Raw genomic sequence first — 17,211 nt, forward strand, 5'->3', positions numbered from 1 at the left:
ATTTACGAATATAAATCTGATTTGGCTTCCTATGGATTTTATGCTTGCACTATGCCTTGTTACTTCGAGTGTCATATAGCTCTTTTACCTGGTGTACCACTTTTGTTGTAGAAATGCAACTAATTTGTTTAGCATTGCAGTGTATTAGTTTCCTTTGTTAGGTTCTTACCTCTGGTGTACTGATTTCTGCAATTTATATACATATCAGAGGCTTTTGGATTTGTATATGCATATGCATAGATTCTGTCTTTTGTACAGTAGCTTTCTCAGGTTGCTTTGTGAATTATGGGGGCTTCTTCAGTGTATATCACTTGCAAACTTGTTATGAAGAGCTGCCTTTCCAGATTCAAGTTGAAAACACTACAGATCTTGAAAGAGATTCTTAGTTTCTTTTTGGGTTGTGGGGGTGGGGGGCACTCTTCTTGGTTTCATTCCATTGGCTGATGCAAGAATTTACATGTACTTGCTTAGGAAAATCGGAAAACATTTTGGTGTCATGAAAGTTATATATGGTAGATTATGCTTAGCGAGGGTTACATTTTGATGAATCATAGTACATATGAGACATTTCTAGTGAAATTCCGCACTTTAAACTTCGAAATATAATGAAATAAAAACTTAATCATGTCCATTCACAGCATTAGCAAGGATAATCTGAATGAAATTCAACAAATTATTATTGTCATCTGCAAGAGGGGATGTCAATTTCTTGTCATCAAAGTCATGGTTGCACTTTAAAACTGCTACTCTAGCATCTGCTCCTTGTTTATCTATATTTCCTCCAGATTGAACAGCTTCTCTTATGCTATCAAAATCCAAATTTAGCAAACCATATGCTCCAGTACAAGAGCCTAAAGCAGCTTTAATATTTGGATCTTTTTCACTTCGCAACAGTGCTGAACACTTATTAGTTACTGTTTTGGCCATATTTGATCCCAAATCAATTGTTAATCCTTCAAGATCATGAGCATTTTTTGCTGCTTTAGAACGAGGATCTGATCCAAGAACCTTTAAGCAAAAGTTTGGGTCTTTGACTCCATTGTTACAAAAGTTTGACACTAAGGGAGATTGGCTTGTGGCTAGGTTTGTAACACAAGAAAATGAGAAAAATGAACAATGGTTTGGCCATTTTCTTTTGATGTGAAAGTGATATAAAATAAGCCTTTGACCATGTCTTTTTATAGTGAATTCTGTTACCTTGATTGGGATGCATTTATAGCAAGGTGATCCAATACAAATGAAGTAATTACTTGATTATGTATTGCTAAAATCCGCCCTAGATTTCTCATTATCTTCGGCCAAGATGATCAAGATCAGTAAAGTATTGTGATCATATTGCAAAATCTACATATATGACATTGCAGTTTTTGACAGTAAATTATCAAACTAATAGCTCCAAATTACAGATATTTTCAAAAAAATTGCTTATTTTCTTGAAAAAGTGGATGCTTATAGACTTGTGTTAAGGGGTGGCAAAATCAACACAAACCCACTCAATCCGTCCGATGTTTTTACGGGTTGGGTCATGACCCATTTGTTGAGTTGACCCAACAGGTTGAACACAAAACAACCCATCTTTTGGGCGGGTCAGTTTGGGCTGCTCAACGGATTAGTTATCAACCCGTCAAGCCTAAATATTTTAGCTTCAATCTGGAATTATACGTGTTTCCTTTGCTTATTGTTCCTATATGAGAAAGCAATATCCATTTGAACAACAACTTCCTTAAATATCTTGATAAATTAATATTTTCTTATACTACAAAATATGTCATTATAACTCGAAAACGAATTGTTCTGTAATTGTTTCTTTATTCTTTGTCAGTACATTGTACTTTTTAAGCTCTTCGCAAGTGAGTCCCTTCATTTTTATAATAACAATTTTACAAAGGCCCTTTACACGTTACTCTTTTTTTAAAAATTCTAACATTTTATTGTTGTTAAGTCTCAGTTTCTAAATGTGCTCCAACACAGTTTTTTGTAAATTAGTTAGTTATAAAATACTTATCCAATTATTATACGTTCAAATAACCAGAAATCAATTTATGATGTAATATTCAATTTCGGCATCAATTAATGGTGCTTTTTGAGTTGAAGATGGAGCTTTCATACTTGAATTTGTTTTTTCATAAATTTGGGATTTAACTTACAAGACCTTCACCGTATCACATCAGTGCTCAGTAGTCAGTACTATACAAATTATAATTTGGTCAGTTTGGGTTATATTGGGCGGGTTGAGTTTTGACATGTTATTTTACACATATTGACCCAACCCGTATTGACCCAAGTAAATTTTGTACTGGTTGGATTATGACCTGTTCATTTACTTAATCCATTTTGACCCGCTCAAATTTAACCCTACCGCTCATTTGCCACCTCTAGTTGTGTATTGGTCTCTGGCTATTTGTCATGTGATGACTTTTGACGTGGTGTTAGAGTGCAATGTATTGTTTATTTTCATCCTGCTTTGACTTCACTTCTTTTGAGCCGAGGATCTATCAGAAACATCTTTACCTCGCAAAGGTAGAAATAAGATCTGAGTATATCTAACCCTCTCAAGACCCCACTTGTAGGATTACATAGAATATGTTGTTTAATCACTGACGCACTTGAAAGAGATTCTTTCTTCTTGGTATGCACTTGCTTACAAAAATCAGAGAACAATTTAGTGTAATGAAAGTTATGTGGATGGCCATTTTTACTCACTAATTTTCTTTCATAGTAATCATGAGTTCATGACTTCCATTACTCCACTACCAAGGATTATGTTGGGATAGATAGGATTTCTTCACCCTTAACCAGAGATCCCTGACTTGAGCCCTCGTGAAGGAAAACATTAGAGAGCGCTTCCCTCGGCCCTGTTATTAAACTCTGTGTAGAAACTTCAAAAAAACAGAAACAGAAAAGCAAAAACTGAAACAGAAAAAAACAGAAATTGTGTAAACTGGAAAATACGCAGAAACAAAAAAAAATATCGGAGACCACAGAATTCACTGTGTGTCCTTAAGGAATTTAATCCCCTCACTGTACCCGAGGTTATGGATTACTTCCTCCCAGGATAAAACGGATATACCTGTCATAGGAGTAGCGGTACCTCAAACGCCAACGACTTTGTCGAACTCAAGAACGGTAACAAATCACACACTGACTCAGTTTTGATTTTGGAGAAATATGCAGAATGCAAGAATACAAAAGATTTTGAAATTTTCAGTACTGGAAAAATGAGGCAATTTCAGTTTATATAGCCGCGAATATACCTGTTCAGAACAGGTTGGTGTCGTCCGGAAAGGCCTTGCCTTTTTCGAAAAAATAAGAACATTGGAGTTTTTATTTTTATTCTGCGAAATTTAATTAATATCTTCGGCGGGAATAAAAAAAATAATATCAGAAAATGAAAATTGAATTTAAATAAATTTGGTCTAAAAAAATTATCAATCAATCCAATTTCAGTTTATATAGCCGCGAATGTACCTGTTCAGAACAGGTTGGTGACTGTTTGGAAAGGCCTTGCCTTTTCCGAAAAAATAAGAATGTTGGAGCTTTTATTTTTATTCCGCGAAATTTAATTAATATTTTCGGAATCCAAAGCCGAGCAACGATGGCGCAAGGAGAATCCCTCTTCTCAACCCTTTAAGAATTAGAATAAGTGCTTTCTAATATAAGCACATAACTTTCTCTTTCTACCACCAATGTGGTACAAAACTCCTTTTCAAAGGAATTTTGCTTTAAACCTCATTTTCCTTCCATTCTCTTTTTCCCTCCATTTCTTATTCACACCAACTTAGCTTGCTTCAATCATTAACTAGCTTTAACAGGGCCTTATATGGGTTTGAACATAAATTAGTTGAAACTCCAAAGTGGATACTGAAGATGGGGAAATAAATGAAAAGAACTCTCATTACTATTTCCATTATGCTTGTAACCCTCGGTACTCTTTTCTATATTGTGCTGGTTTAATAGCTTGAATGGATAATTTTTTTCCTTTAAATACCATCATAAATATTATTTATGAATCATTTGACATATGGGACATTTCTAGTGAAATTCCCCGCTTTAAACTCCGAAATATATAAAAGCAAAAACTTCTCAATCATAATATCATATTCATGTAGTAAAAAAGGTTACATAGAAATAGCATTAGTAAGGATATCTGAATGAAATTAAACAAATTATTATTTTCAACTGCAAGAGGACTTGTCTATTTCTTCTCATTAAAGGCTATCTGGCTATGTTACACTTTGAAACAGCAAGCCTAGCATCTGCTCCTTGTTGACCTATATATCTTCCAGATTGAAAAGCTACTCTAATGCTACAAAAATCCAAATTTAGTAAATTATATGCTGAAGCACAAGAGCCCAAAGGAGCTTTAATATTTGGATCTTTTTCACTTAGCAAGAGTGGGCATAATTTGATCCCAAATCAATTATTGATCCTTCAAGATCATGAGCATGAGCATTTTTTGCTGTCTTAGAATGAGGATCTGATTCAAGAACCCTTATGCAAAACTTTGGGTCTTTGATTGGTCTATTATAACAAAAGTTTGACACTAAAGGGGATTGGCTTGTGGCTAGCTTTGTAACACATAATGAGAAAAATCAGAGATGATGAAGGGAACAATAGTTTGGCCATTTTATTTTGATGTGAAAGTTAAAAAGGAAGTGGAGGTATGTTTTTTTTTTTTTAGTGGAGCTATGTAAAATAAACCTTTGGGCATGCCTTTTTATAGTGAAATTCTGAACATTGATTGGGATGTGCATTTTTGGCGAGGTGATCTGATATCAGGGGTATTTCCTGATAGAGAGAGGCAAAAATGGAAAATTAATTTTCGTTTGCAGAAACTTGTAGTCACTCAACTGAAAAAGGCCACGAAAGTTAACATTTTCCAGTTATTATGGTCATTTGGTTACCAAGGTTGTAGTGTTGCAACTCTTAAGGGACAAAACAAAATTGTATAACTTTAGTGCAAACATAGTTATATTACCATTTATGAAATTTACCCCAGTTTCACCATAGCCTGGGAAGACCATGACTTGCCTATTTACTTGTAATGCACAAAAACTAATTTCTTCCACAGAAATAAAAGTAGTGATACAACAATAGGATATTTTCATTTTGCTACTCAAAGTGCAAACATGGTATGTTACTACAATATAAAGTTGAAATTGGTCCCTAAATATGATCACAGAACATATCGGATGAATTTTTTTTTTTTTTTTTTTATCGGATGTCCTCGAAGGGACATGAAAAATATAATCAACTATAGATTCCCCAACGTAAAATGAACCAACAGTAGTGTACACGAGACCTGCATCTAAGAGATGAAATGGATTCACATTGGCCATTCTCCTAAATTTTATCTGTAACTCTAAAACTCACCATCCAATATCTCTGCAAGAGTTTTCGCAAATGGAGTGACTCTAAACAGGCTAGCCTGCACAATGCAAAATAACAACGAGAACTGGATAAAATATACCCAGCAAAGTTCTTGATGAAGAACGTACCTGTTAAATTCACTTACAAAGAAAAAACTCCAACCATCAAAGTCTAATTCAATGTGTTAGCAAAGATATTATAAAGGAGTTAGGGGCAATGATGAGGCAATTTCTTTTTGGTCTGGGGAGTGGAAAGGTTGTGTACTAGAAGGGGCGGAGCTACAGCTCTGCTTACGGATTCGGCAGATGTCAGTAGCTTTGGCCAAACTATGTATTTGTTTTTTTTTTTAATTTAAATCTACATGATATTCAGAATTCAGTAAGCTGACTTTTCTAAAATCTAGAACCCATAAACTCAAAATCCTAGCTTTTACCGGCTAATCGAATTATCTAGTTCACACATATAGGCATGCATTCATAGTTTGTCTATCGCTAGCTGAACCACAAATAAGACACTCTTCTAACAAATGCAAGAATGTAGTTTTTGTTTCTTTTTCTTTCTTTCTTTCTTTCCTTCCTTTTCTCCCCCGGAACAAGGAATGCTATCGCCTGAGATGGTATATAGCCAACTTTTTTGTTCCATGTGAATTTTCATGCCGGAATATGATAAAAAGGTAAGGGATTGCTTTAAAATTTCAATCTTCGTCATATCAAAAGAACCGGCAGTCCAACAGGTATTGAATAAGAAGGAAAGCATAAACAACTTGCCTGCTGAATTTCAGAGAACTCGGTGAACAAGTCATCAGGTATGGACCAGTCAAAAATATCAAAATTCTCTTTGATCCTTGATTCATGTGTGCTTTTAGGAAGTACACTATGACCCATCTGCACACCCCAACGAAGACAAACCTGAGCCGGAGTCTTTCCCAATTTCTCAGCAACTGAGACAACAACAGGCTGCTTCAGAACCTCATCACCCTTAAGGAATACTAAACCAGGAGAACCGAGCGGTGAATAGCCCTGAAAGAAATAAAAATAAACATATTAAAAGACCAAAATAAAAGAAAGCGATCGACAGTCTATTCATGAAACTGATTAATAGTAATAAATCAACCAATTCCGAGTAGAAATAGACTAAAATATATGCAAATGTGAAAACTGCTTTTGGTTAGTGAGCTTACAGAGAGGTGCACTCCCCTGGATTGGCATAATTCCTTTAATTTTGTCCGCTGACATGTAGGATGACACTCCACTTGGTTAACAGCGGGAGGAATACGAGCTGTTTCGAGAAGATATCCGAGTTTTTTAGTAGAGAAATTGCTAACCCCAATAGCTCTAGCCTTCCTCGAATCATAAAGTTTCTCCATTGCTTGCCATGTGCTTGGTATATCTGCTGGAAATAGATTTGCAGGTTTAAAGTGATCGGCAGCATTCTTCATCCGGATAGGCCAGTGAATCTTCAAAAAAAGATAAAACCAAATAGGAAAATGAAAATGCAAGCCACTCAGAAGTTTAACAACTCATTTGATCCCCTTTTTAAGAGAATTCTTTTATAAGACACAGGCATAGCAGCAGATGCTTCTAAAAGATAGTTAACCGAAAGGGAAACATCTAGTCAGCATCACTTATGAAAAGCTTCTGTTAAGCAGTACTCACGAGGTACAAATCAAGGTAGTCGAGTTGCAGATCATCTAGAGTTTTGGTAAATGCCACCGGTACATCTTCAGGTGCATGATCAGTGCACCTACACAAGTTCATATATTACAATCTATGAATATCTTTAAACCCAAAGGACAGAAGTTAATGGAAAAGAACCAGTGAACAACAATGCAATTGCTCGAATGCATGTCATCTGAATCAACTATGACACGCGTTTGACATAAAACTAAAAAAGGACACTTGATGCATATAAAAGGAAGGAATTAAAAGATCCTATTACTAAAGGCAGCTTAGAGTAATTGTTTCATTGTCTAATATTAGGAAGCTAAAGCATACATCAAAAGCACCATTACATCCCACAACTCAAAAGAGATAGAGAGACAAAGAGAGAGAACTCAACAACGCTAAATCAAAAAAGGATGGTTGATAACTGATGAGACCACAAACATTGAATAAGTTGACTTCCAAAAGGACAGAAATGTGTTCTGTTATATTTAGGGTGAGAAATGAAGAAAAATATGTTTTTTATTAATTTGTTCGACTCTTGATTACCAGAGCTTGGATGTAATAAAGAGATCTTCCCTCTTGACAACACCATCATTGAAAAGCCTCTTCAGAACTTCACCAATCTAATTAAATGGAAAAAAAAAGTCAGTAGAGGTAAGACTTCTGGTTACAGATTAATGCAGAAAAGAGGAACACAAACATTGATCATGTTATACACTCTATAGAAATAAATCATAGTTTTAAGCAAACAACAATAAATTATTAGTCCAGCACATGTTTTGAAAAATAAATCTCCAGCTAAAACAATAGACATGGCATAAAGAGGAGTTCAAAGCTTGTAAGGTTAAGATGTTAATCCACTTTTGACAGGAATAACCAAATGCCAGAGAAATTTGCAAAAAAGTGGCATGTCTATTAGTAACGAAGCCAACAGGACAATTAAAATGCCATCTTTCTCCAAGCTCATTATGGCTTTTCAGATTATTTTGTGTGCTCATAGCTGAGATCCAAGATAAAACCCAAATATGTTTTCACCCTGCACTACAGCACCAGCATTTGAGGAACACGTGAAAAGATATGTGAAGCGTTAGTGACAACTTAAAAATGTCTTTGGAAAAAAACAGAAATCTCAATAAAGCACTTTATATTGTGTCCATTTGTGATAACATGTGTAATGCAAGAGACATTCATCTATGAAAAGCCTATATTTGCTTAATCATTAACTTAAATTACCTCCTTTTCATTGCCATAAACTTGAGCACAATCAATATGACGGTATCCAACCTGTAGTATAAATGAGAAGTGAATAACTAACTCCGAAAAATTGCGCGAAATACCAAATATGACACTGCTCTAATTTTCTTGCACTAGACAATCATCCCTTGCTAACCACAATGCTGTCAATGTAGTAATTGCAAGTGACACTTCAAAAGCGGGCGACTTTCTAAATTGATCCGTTACAAGTATGTTAGCACCAAATGTGGGACACATTTCTTCACTTTTTTCCACATTGCGGACGTTATACCAGAGTCTAATCATATAATTATGTGACAAAGATAATTTTTACAGTTGAATCTGTGATCCCAAATACATCTGCCCAAAATGAATCCTGCATTTTAATGTGGTAACATTGACATTGGCAGCTAGTCGCCGCAGAAAAATATTTACTCACACAAGAGGCATATCCAAGATTTTAAATTTATGGGCTCTGAACCAAAACTCTATTTGCTTAATGGGTTCAGGATACTTTATTTATATGTATTAACTGAATTTCTTTATACAAATACATAGTCTGAGCTAAAATTGCTAGGTTCTGCCAAACCCGTAACTCAGGGGCGTATAAATTTTGAACCCAGTAAATTTGATGGAGGTGGTAGAATTGCGAATATGAACCAATAACATTTAAATCCTAGATAAGCCTCTGGCGTAACTTCTATTGTAGCTCAGGGGAAAGGTGCATTGACATGTGTGTTTTACATAAACTTTAATTAATATGTATTCACAAGAATTTAGTAAATTAAAGTTGGCTTCAAGGCTAAAAACTTATCCGCACCCCATATTTCAATCGAATAAATACATGGCAATTATCTTCACGTTCACTCATGTCACAAATCATAGTCAATGAGTGCACTTTCTCACAGTAATTACTGGTTTAATAAAGGTAAATTACTCCCTCCGTCCAAATTTTAACTATGGCTTTAGCTCAAAAAAATTGTTCCAAAATAATTATCTATAACATTAAATAAGTACTCCCTCCGTCTCAATTTATCCGAGGGTATTTGACTGGGCACGAAGTTTAAGAAAGAAAGACTTTTGAATCTTGTGGTTTGAAACAAGTCAAAGAAATTTTTGTGGACAAAAATCATTTTATTAAGGGCAAAACAGAAATTTTAGAGTTAAATTATTACTAAATATATAAATATATCATTCTTTTTGGAACTGATTTAAACGATAAAAGTGTTGTATAAATTGGGACGAGGAGTAGTTATTTTGAATATTGTTCAATTCTGAAAAAACATAACGCGGTTAACTACGTCAAAATATACATGTATTTATTGTTTTCCCGGACGTAAAAAGAGCTAAAGCAACCGTTAAGGAGTATTAAAAAAACTGAAACAAACTAATCAACTGAACCTTGATGGCAGTCTCAACAGCTTGGCCAACGAGACCAGGATCAGACGCCCCCGTACCTAAACCCACTGACGGAATCTTGGCTCCAGTATTCAATTCAAAGTATTGTATACTTTCAGCCATTTGGCACACTCTTCAAAACAAATTAAGCTTACGACTAATTTGGAGTCAACGAGAAGGAGACAATTCCAAAAAAGAACTAAAGAAGAAAGAGAGTGGAAAGTGAAATGTGAATTATTAGCAAACACGTGCTGTCAACTGAGTGACAGTAAGCCACGATAGTTTTTAAAAATTTGGATGTGAGAGAATCGTGTCAGGTTATAAGAATTTTGCTCAATTAGAAGTATTTTATTTACAGAAATCTTTTTCATTGTTTGGTTGTGTTAATTTCCCATCCGGTATTTGGTATCCGCATTGAAATCCGATTATATTCATTCGGATTTGCGACGGTTAGAACCCATTCTTTGGAGGAAACGCTCCCTACCACGGATATTTTCATATCCACGGCTCGAACCTAAGACTTCTAGTTAAGGGAAGAGCACCACATTTTTTGGTGGTGTTACGGTCCGATTTTACACTCGTGCATAAAAGCTTCCCATAACTTTGACTCTTTGCCGTGAACAAACAGTGATAGTAAGCCACGATAATTTTTAAATTTTTTGGATGAGGGAGAATCGTGTCAGGTTATAAGAATTTTGCTCAATTAGAAGTATTTTATTTACAGAAATCTTTTTCATTGTTTGGTTGCGTTAGTTTTCCATCCGGTGTTTGGTATCTGTATTAAAGTCCGACTATATTCGGATTTGCGTCGGGTAGAACTCATTTCTGGGAGGAAACGCTCCCTACCACGAATTTTTCCATATTCACGGCTCGAATCCGAAACCTCTAGTTAAGGGAGAAGCACCACATTTTTTTGTAGTGTTACGGTTCAATTTTCTCATAACTTTGGCTCTTTATCGTGAACAAACAGATTCGCCTCCTAATTCATTGTATGGAAATTAGGAAACCAAGTTTAAAGGTATTTTTTAAAAACCTTTTTTAGTACAAGAGAAAAGGGTAAAGGTTCAGGTGATTTCCTGAGGAAGGTGTTAGACACCCCGATATTAAGAATTCGCACAATGCGGTTGACCTACGAATTTAATATTTTATGGCTAAAATTGTATTCTTGTTTTGTAAAATGTGTTGAAGTGATAAATGATGTAAATAGGTAGTCATAGAATATTTTGTAAATCTTCTAATTTAGGTTAGTATATTTTGTATCCTAATAGGACATTGTAACTATGGTATATTTACCAATTCCATCAATGAGAATAATCACGGAATTAATCTCTTTCATGGTATCAGAGCCAGGTTCCATCTCACCCGATGTTAGGCCCCCAAATTAAATTGCCCACGCTCCAGATGTCCAGCCCTGGGCGTGAGGTGGGGTGTTGAGTCCCTCATCGGTGGTTAATGAGATGGGTGGTCTCCTTATATTGACTTGGGCAATCCTCCCCTCGTAAGCTAGCTTTTGAGGTTGAGTTAGGCCCATGATCAATTTCTTTACATGGTACCAGATACTAGGGTTTTCTTTCCTCCTCTTCCGTATTCTCTCGACCGGAAAAGAGAAAGCTCCTTCCACCAACGAAGAAAAGGAGTTGTGGTCCACCTTGGATGCCATGGTACTTCAATGGGTGTATGCAACCATCTCCACGGACTTATTGCATACGATCATCGAAGAAGATCTATCGACGAAGGAGGCTTGGGATCGCCTCCGTAATCTTTTTCAAGACAACAAAAACTCCCGTGCCGTTGCATTGGAACATGATTTCTCTCATGTCAAGTTGCGGGATTTTCCAAACGCTTCGGCGTATTGTCAACGACTCAAGACCTTGGCCGATCAACTCAAGAGCGTGGGGGCTTCGGTGACCGACAACCGCCTCGTTCTTCAAATGGTGGCTGGCCTCACCGAAGAGTACAAGAATGTGGGAACCTACATCCGGCAAAGTAAGCCTCTTCCATCATTCTCCGAAGCTCGGTCAAGTCTGTGCCTTGAGGAAAAGGCGTTGGCTGAAATGCATGATGACTCGCCCTCGGCTATGGTGGCTAATTCCCAACGTGAGTTTGATGACTCCACTCCTATGGAAAATTCTGGTCGTGCTCACCATCATAGGGGCAAAAATAACCACAAAAATCGGGGCTCTAGCGGCGGGAAAAATAACGGCGGTGGCCGTGGTTCTGGCGGCGGCAGTGCACACCGTCGCCATGGTGGTCGTAACCGGCAGCAGGCCCCCATGCAGCAGCAGTGGCAGCAGTCCTCTTCACCACTACAGCAGTGGCAGCAGTCCCCTTCACCGTGGCCATGGGGGTGGATGCCGCAATGGGCTCCCCCTTGCCCGTATCCCACCCAGCAGTGGGCTCGGCCACAGCAGCAGTGGCAGCTGCAGCCACCTTCTTCTGGTGGCAGGTCGATGGCCCAACCTGGAATATTGGGCTCGCGACCACAACAGCAGGCGTATGCAGCAGCAGGCCCAACAACGCCGTGGACTCCGACTGATATTGAATCGGTCATGCACACGATGACGTTGAGCCAACCCGCTCCAAATTGGTATATGGATACCGGCGCCACATCCCATATGACATCCACAAAAGGTACTCTCTCGTCTTATTTTAATTTGAGCGATCATAATACTGGCATTGTTGTTGGTGATGGTAAGTCAATTCCAATTCGAGGTTGTGGTCGTGCTAAATTGCCTCCCCCGAACCCTCCATTGTTATTAAATAATGTCCTTCTTGCTCCAAAACTCATAAAGAATTTAATATCGGTTCGTAAATTTACTACTGATAACTCTGTGAGTGTTGAATTTGATTCTTATGGGTTTTCTGTAAAGGATTTCCGGACGGGGATGGCCATCATGAGATGTAATAGTAGGGGTGCTCTTTATCCATTGTCCACCCTCAAACACCACTTCCATTCACCATCAACTTTTGCTGCCTTGTCTTCTACGTGTTGGCATGATCGTTTGGGCCACCCGGGAGCTTCTATTTTGAATTTTCTTAGGCGCAATAAGAGCATTGAATGTAATAGTTCTAGTTCATCTAGTATTTGTCATTCTTGCGTTCTTGGTAAACATGTTAAGTTTCCTTTTGCTAGTTCTATTTTCGAAACTTTATTTCCATTTGACATTATTCATAGTGATTTGTGGACGTCTCCTATTTTGAGCTCTATGGGGCATCGTTATTATGTTTTATTCTTGGATGATTTTACTAATTTTTTGTGGACTTTCCCTTTGGCTAGAAAATCTGAGGTTTACTCAAAATTCATAGAGTTTAAGTCCCATATCCTTACTCAATTTGAACGTCCTATCAAAAATGTCCAATGCGATAATGGGAAAGAATATGATAATGGTCAATTCGAAAAATTTTGTGCGTCCAATGGGATGTCTTTCCGTCTTTCATGTCCTCATACATCCTCTCAAAATGGGAAAGCCGAAAGAAAAATTCGTTCCATCAATAATGTCATCCGCACTCTTCTTGCTCATGCCTCCATTCCTCCATCGTTTTGGCATCATGCATTACAAATGACAACTTATCTCCTTAATATTCTACCAAGCAAGTTGTTGGGTTACAAATCCCCTTTAGAGGTCCTTTATCAACGGAAACCATCTTATTCTCATCCCCGAGTCTTTGGGTGTTTATGTTATCCCCTCTTTCCGTCTACTAATATTCACAAGTTGCAACCTCGGTCAACTCCATGTGTCTTTTTGGGATATCCACCAAGCCATCGTGGCTACAAATGCTTTGATTTATCCTCAAATAAAATCATTATTTGTCGTCACGTGTTGTTTGATGAGACTCAATTTCCGTTCTCTAAAATCCACACTTCCACTCCCACCTCGTATAACTTCCTTGCTGATGGTTTTTCACCTTACGTGATCCGTCATCTCGCCACTAACCCCTCTTCATCGCAGCCGTATCCCCCTCCCCCGCTACCCAGTGGTTTTCCGCCTGCTCTAGGCCAGCTGCCCACGCCACCTTCGGCTGGGCAGCAGCGTCTCCCGTCCTCCACGCTAGACCAGCCCGCACATATGCCCAGCCAGCTTGCCAACAGCCCACCAAACTCCACCACTACTCCTCCTATCCAGCAGCCCCCTACCCAAACACGCATGGTCACTCGTAGTCAGCGCGGGATCTTTAAGCCCAAGCACCCATTTAATCTACATACGGCAGTTACCAGGTCCCCCATACCTCGTAATCCGTTGGATGCACTACGTGACCCGAATTGGAAATTGGTCATGAATGATGAATATGATGCTTTTATTAAAAATAAGACGTGGGAGTTGGTACCCCGTCCACCTAATGTGAATGTTATTCGGTCTATGTGGATTTTTACTCATAAAGAAAAGTCTAATGGTGATTTTGAGAGGCATAAAACCCGTCTTGTAGGTGATGGCAAAACACAGCAGGTTGGCATTGATTGTGGTGAGACTTTCAGTCCGGTCGTAAAGCCAGCTACGATTCGCACTGTTTTAAGTCTAGCTCTCTCTAAGCATTGACCCATTCATCAGTTGGATGTCAAAAATGCATTTCTTCATGGCGAGCTCAAGGAGACAGTATATATGCATCAGCCAATGGGTTTTCGAGACCCCTCTCATCCCGATTATGTGTGCTTGTTGCGCAAGTCCTTATACGGGCTTAAACAAGCACCGAGAGCTTGGTATAAAAGATTTGCTGACTTTGTTTATTCCATTGGTTTTGTTAATAGCAGGTCCGACAACTCATTGTTCATCTACAGCAAAGGTCCCGACTTGGCTTACCTTTTACTATATGTGGATGATATTACTCTTACTGCTTCTTCAGATACTCTCCGCTGTTCGATTATGGACCTTCTTGGCTCAGAATTTGCAATGAAGGACCTAGGTCCTTTGAATTATTTTCTTGGCATTGCGGTGACCCGTCACAAGGGTGGTATGTTTCTTTCACAACGAAATTATGCTACGGAGATTATTGAGCGTGCAGGCATGTCCTCGTGTAAGCCTTCTTCCACTCCGGACTAAATTGAAGGTCAGTGCCGCTTCTGGCGATCTTTGTGCAGATCCCATTCATTTCCGGAGTCTTGCAGGTGCTCTTCAGTATCTTACCTTCACCAGACCAGATATTTCTTATGCCGTGCAACAGATTTGTCTTCATATGCATGCTCCACGAGATACGCATATGCTTGCTCTTAAACGGATTATTCGGTATATTCAGGGTACTCTTGATCATGGTTTGCATCTCTATCCATCTTCGGTTACTGATTTGGTTTCGTATACTGATGCTGACTCGGGGGATGTCCCGACACACGACGTTCAACGTCAGGTTATTGCGTGTTTTTGGGAGACAATTTGATATCTTGGTCATCCAAACGCCAACCTACTCTTTCCCGCTCCAGTGCGGAAGCAAAATATAGGGGGGTTGCTAATGTTGTCTCTGAATCATGCTGGCTACGTAACCTACTCTTGGAGCTACATTGTCCGATCCCTAAGGCTACTTTGGTGTATTGCGATAATGTCAGTGCTATTTACTTGTCAGGGAATCCAGTCCAGCATCAGCGCACCAAGCACATTGAGATGGATATCCATTTTGTTCGTGAGAAGGTGGCGCGCGGCCAAGTACGTGTCCTTCATGTTCCGTCCCGATATCAGCTCGCCGATATTTTCACTAAAGAACTGCCACAGGTCTTATTTGAGGATTTTCGGGACAGTCTCAGCGTTCGTCAACCTCCCGTTTCGACTGCGGGGGTATGATAAATGATGTAAATATGTAGTCATAGAATATTTTGTAAATCTTCTAATTTAGGTTAGTATATTTTGTATCCTAATAGAACATTGTAACTATGATATATTTACCAATTCCTTCAATGAGAATAATCACGGTATTAATCTCTTTCATGAAGGATTTACAGGTATAAAGGTAGAAAGAAGCTTATTTATGGCCAATTAATTAAAAGAGGAAGTATCTTTTCTTTGGAAAATGAGCTTTAGAAGGGTGTTTACTTTTGAAAATCATTTTTAGCATTTCAATTATATCTTTAATTCAATTAATGAATTAATTTTATAATTAGACTAATTATGAAGGAATGAATCTCTTCGAAATGTGTACGATTTATTAAGACTTTGAATTATAATTATAACCTAACTTTTTAATCCGCTAATGAACTCATTTATTTTTAACTCAAAAGAATATAACGATCTTTTAAGTTATTAAAAATAAGTGTTTTGACCCTTGGCCCTTTATGTTGTAAACTTATGCTAAAAAAAGTATTTGGATCCTTAACTCTCTTTTTTTTACTTTTTTAATATCTGCTTTAAAAATGAGAGTCATATAAATTGGGACGGAGGAATAGTTATTTTCAATATTTTCGATATTGATCAATTCTGAGAAAACATCTACCGTAATAAATGTAGGTAACAAAGTAAATTATAAATGTATTTATTGGTTCACCTAATGGACGTAAAAAGAGCTAAAACAACGGTTACAATCGGACGGAGCGAGTATCAAAAACTGAAACAAACTAATGAACTGAATAGCAGAGAGAAAGAACCTTGATAGCAGTCTCAACAGCTTGGCCAACAACACCAGGATCAGATTGCCACGTACCTAAACCCAGTGATGGAATCTTACCACCAGTATTCAATTCAAAGTATTGTATACTTTCCGCCATTGACACACTCTTCAAAGAAAATTAAGCTTACGACTTAGGAGTCAACGAGAAGGAGACAATTCCAAAAAAGGAAAAAAAAAACTAGAGAAGAAAGAGAGTGGAAGTGAAATGTGAAGTAATAGCAAACACATGCTGTCAACCGAGTGACAGTAAGCCACGATAACTTAAAAATTTTGGATGAGGGAGAATCGTGTCAGGTTTCCAAGAAAAATACCTTTAATAGAAAGTATTTTATTTAAAGAAATCTGTTTCATTGTTTGGTTGTGTTTATATATATAGTTTTTTTGGTTTCTTACCCGGAAACGCCGTATGGCCCATTTTTTGAGGAAACGCCCTCTACCGAGGGTCATTTCATTTCTGGATATATTTTTTTTTTTATCTGGTGTCTGGTACCTCTGCATTGAAGCCCAATTATATTCGGATTCGTGCTGGGTATGACCCATTTTTGGAGGAAACATTCCCTACCAAGGGTATTTCCATACCTAGGGTTCGAACTCAAGACCTCTGATTAAGGGAGGAACAGTCATATTCGTTGCACCACATCGCTTTGGTGGTATGGATATAGTTGATTATATGGAAAAGGGCTAAATATACCTCTGTACTATCATAAATAGTTTAAATATACCCTCGTTTGAGTTTCAATCCAAATATACCCCTCCTGTTATACTTTCGGTCCATATATACTCCTTCCATTATACTTTGGCACAAATTTGCCCTTAATTTTGACGGAAAGACATGTGGCAAACTTAGAATTAAATGATCTACCACAATTTTAAATACACAATTTCTTTAGAAATCCACCCGTTTAACTCGTCCCCACCCATTCCCTCCGCTTTCAGTTTTTTTTCTTTTTCTTTTCATCTT

The 17,211-nt window shown here is 37.8% G+C and overlaps 2 protein-coding genes across 3 annotated transcripts; both read right to left on the reverse strand.

Moving 5' to 3' along the window:
• Positions 1-618: 618 nt before the first annotated feature.
• On the reverse strand, positions 619-1,213 carry LOC132608262 (putative invertase inhibitor). The gene is made up of 2 exons (XM_060322314.1): positions 1,198-1,213; positions 619-1,079 (listed from the first exon to the last, which is right to left on the reverse strand). The coding sequence occupies exons 1-2, from the start codon at positions 1,211-1,213 to the stop codon at positions 619-621; spliced, it is 477 nt and encodes a 158-aa protein (XP_060178297.1).
• Positions 1,214-5,034: 3,821 nt separating this feature from the next.
• LOC132607032 (NADPH-dependent aldo-keto reductase, chloroplastic-like) lies at positions 5,035-16,561 on the reverse strand. Of its 2 annotated transcripts, none has more exons than XM_060320819.1 (7): positions 16,228-16,561; positions 8,268-8,318; positions 7,581-7,657; positions 7,026-7,113; positions 6,551-6,826; positions 6,138-6,389; positions 5,035-5,428 (listed from the first exon to the last, which is right to left on the reverse strand). In XM_060320819.1, the coding sequence occupies exons 1-7, from the start codon at positions 16,345-16,347 to the stop codon at positions 5,363-5,365; spliced, it is 930 nt and encodes a 309-aa protein (XP_060176802.1). In that variant the 5' UTR covers positions 16,348-16,561; the 3' UTR covers positions 5,035-5,362. The 2 variants fall into 2 exon arrangements, with proteins under 2 accessions (XP_060176802.1, XP_060176803.1); XM_060320820.1 differs by lacking the exon at positions 16,228-16,561 and adding an exon at positions 9,669-9,889.
• Between the last annotated feature and the right edge of the window lie 650 nt (positions 16,562-17,211).

The sequence above is a fragment of the Lycium barbarum genome, chromosome 8 (assembly GCF_019175385.1).
Source record: "Lycium barbarum isolate Lr01 chromosome 8, ASM1917538v2, whole genome shotgun sequence".
NCBI classification, from domain to species: domain Eukaryota; kingdom Viridiplantae; phylum Streptophyta; class Magnoliopsida; order Solanales; family Solanaceae; genus Lycium; species Lycium barbarum.